The sequence below is a fragment of the Palaemon carinicauda genome, chromosome 13, assembly GCF_036898095.1.
Source record: "Palaemon carinicauda isolate YSFRI2023 chromosome 13, ASM3689809v2, whole genome shotgun sequence".
NCBI lineage: Eukaryota > Metazoa > Arthropoda > Malacostraca > Decapoda > Palaemonidae > Palaemon > Palaemon carinicauda.
This window is the reverse complement of record NC_090737.1, coordinates 99,310,041-99,313,000: the sequence shown is the minus strand read 5'-3', so window position 1 is coordinate 99,313,000 and position 2,960 is coordinate 99,310,041. Positions and strand designations below refer to the sequence as shown.

Here is a 2,960-nt window from a genome sequence, read left to right as displayed (position 1 = left end):
ATGCCCTGTCAAGAAACATTGGTTGTCATTCACCTGGGATTGGATTACAATGCTTTGGCAGAAGCCCAACATAAAGATCCAGAGTGCCAATCATGTAGGCCATTCTGCACCTCCTTCCAATGGGAAGACGTAGCCCTTGATAACTCCATTGCCACCCTCCTCTGTGACGTCAGTTCTGGTAGACCACAACTATGGATACCTGCTCCCATGTGCTTACAGGTGTTTAATTTCATTCATGGCTTTTCACATTCATTGTGCCTATCTACTGCACAGCTACTAGAAACGAAGTTCATTTATCTCGGCATTACTGAGGATGATGAGGATTGGGTCGGCACCTGTGCGGATTCAGAAGTGGGCACCTTCCCTCAACCTCAGAGTCATTTTGCCCATATTCACATTAACGTAGTAGGTCCCCCACCCACCACCATCCCTATGCAAACTGCAACGTCCTCCACATGTACATCCACCTTATTCTCAGGCTGGATATTGAGATTTGGTATCCCTGTGCATATTACTTCTGACAGGGGTACCACTTACACCTCTCAATTGTGGACATCATTAGCAAATATCCTGGGCATCACCCTACATCAGACAACCGCCCTCAACCCTGCAGGAAACAGAATGGTTGAACGTTTTCATTGCACCCTTAAAGCAGCTTTGTTGTCCCGATGTAATAAATCCAACTGGTTTACTCAGCTTCCCTGGGTCCTCCTGGGACTAAAGACCTCTCCTGAAGACGCCCAGGATGTCTCAGTGCCTTAAATAGTGATAGCAACCCGATGGTCATCTATGCTGAATTTTTCCCATCTGCAACTTTCTCCAACAATATCCATGGTCTACGTCTTAGGGAAAAATTTAATCCTAGCCCCAGAAAAACAACACATATTAACTGATTCGCAGAAGGCATCATATGTTTTCCTGCGCAACGACACTAGCAAGCCAGTGCTGATGCCACCTTATGCTGGCCCTTTCCTCATGATCCATCGCACACAGAAGGCTTTCTTAGTTAACATTCGTGGGAAAGAAGACTTGGTCTCCATCGATTGCCTAAAACCTGCCTTTCTTCTGCAAAATGACCCGCCTACAGTGTGCGTCTCAAAAGCAGGGTGCCCTATTTCACATTTATGTCCTTTTTAGGGGTGGTGAGTCATGTACCAAATCTGTTTCACACATGCTCATACACAGTAACGATATATCCTTTTTTTTTTGTATATCGATTTCTCCCCCACTAATAACGGAACCTGTTTAAGCCTGCCTTTTCATACTTTAGTCTGTTTGAATTTTTGTGACATTCTTACTCGGAACCGCTTGTAAAAAAATCGTTATCTGTTGAAAGAAAGTTTGTTGTATTCATTTTTATCTCTTTTATAACCTAACAGCACTCTCGCACAATGGCTTACCAATTTGAAAAGTGTGTATGTGTTTTGTGTGTGTGAGGGAGAGAGAGTGACTGTGTGTGTGTGTTTGTGAGGAGAGAGAGAGAGAGAGAGAGAGAGAGAGAGAGAGAGAGAGAGAGAGAGAGAGAGAGAGAGTACCGTTACCCAAATATCCAAAATACGTGTGTGAAGAAAATATACTTCCGCCCAATTACACATGATACATGCTGTATTTCACAAAAGTAAAAGCAGTATTTGTTGAAAAATAATTAGATCTAATATATTAAGGATTAATTTACTTTTATGTTGCATTAACAAGACGTAATCTCCATAAGCAATCGGCATTAAACCTAGCTGTTGGAATGAATAGGTTCCTATAAAATGCAAACATTTTACATCTTGCAAAAATGCTTCCTATCAATTAAACAGGAAGCTCCTAATATACAAATAAAACTTATAATTTTAAAACTTAAAAAAATAGTCCTTTTAAAGGAAAGCGAATTATACATACATATATATATATATATATATATATATATATATAAATTATATAAATATATATATATATATATATATATATATATATATATATATATATAAATATATATATATATATATATATATATATATATATCATATAATGTACATATTTATAAATCACTAAAAACCCAAGACATTCGTAAGCATAACCAGACCCAAATTGAAGAAACAATAAAGGAAGGAAGAATCATCATATTGATGAACAGAAGACTTGGTATAGGATACCAATATATATTTGCATTATAGGATGTAAAGGAAAATATCAACAATAAAGGTAGGGTAATAATATTGCGGAGGATCTCCATACAATGCTATCTAATATTGATATAAGAATTAATTTTGGCAATAGAAATAATGAAACACCTCAGCCGGTACCAAACGTAACTGTAGAAGTGAAGAAAACATTAGAATACATGAAAAGAGGCAAAACAGCATGAGAAGATGACATAACAATTTATTTAGTAATAGATGAAAGAGATTCCATGATAGTAAAACTGGCTGAACATAGTACAAGATATCTGTAAGAATGCTCTATACCAACAGCTTGGGAAAATTTTATCATTATAGTAATTCACAAAAAAGGAGACAAAAAAAGACCTGAAAATTACCGTCAATAAGTTTACCCCGTAATATATAAAATGTTTACAATGATCATATTATGCTGAATGGGAAGACATAGACTTTAATCACCCAAGAGAGCAGGTAGGTTTAGAAATAGGTATTCAACAACTGGAGATATGTATAGAAGAAATACAACAATTCTAAAACTAAAGCATAGTGAGAAAATTCCGATTGAAAAAAGAGAATCAGTGTGACCCCATCTCTCCTAATCTATTCACAGCATGCCTAGAAGAAGTTTTAAAAATTTAGACTGGGAAAATGTAGGAATTATCATTAATGGAGAATACCTTAACAACTTAAGGGAATCACACAAGATAATAGAAGATTTGAATAAAGCAAGCAGTAAAGTGGGACTGAAAATGAATATGAGTAAAACTAAAATAACATTCAGTGAAAATGCAGATAACAAATAAGAATTATGGA

At 36.3% G+C, this 2,960-nt stretch overlaps 1 protein-coding gene across 1 annotated transcript; it reads left to right on the top strand.

The window, feature by feature from the left end:
* Nucleotides 1-762, top strand: LOC137651722 (uncharacterized). Its single transcript, XM_068384944.1, has one exon. It carries the CDS (start codon nt 1-3, stop codon nt 760-762), a length of 762 nt encoding a protein of 253 aa, XP_068241045.1.
* The last annotated feature ends 2,198 nt before the right edge of the window (nt 763-2,960 follow it).

Bases quoted from the DNA above. Each gene is read 5' to 3' on its own strand.
- LOC137651722 (XM_068384944.1), top strand. From the start codon at position 1: ATGCCCTGTCAAGAAACATTGGTTGTCATTCACCTGGGATTGGATTAC.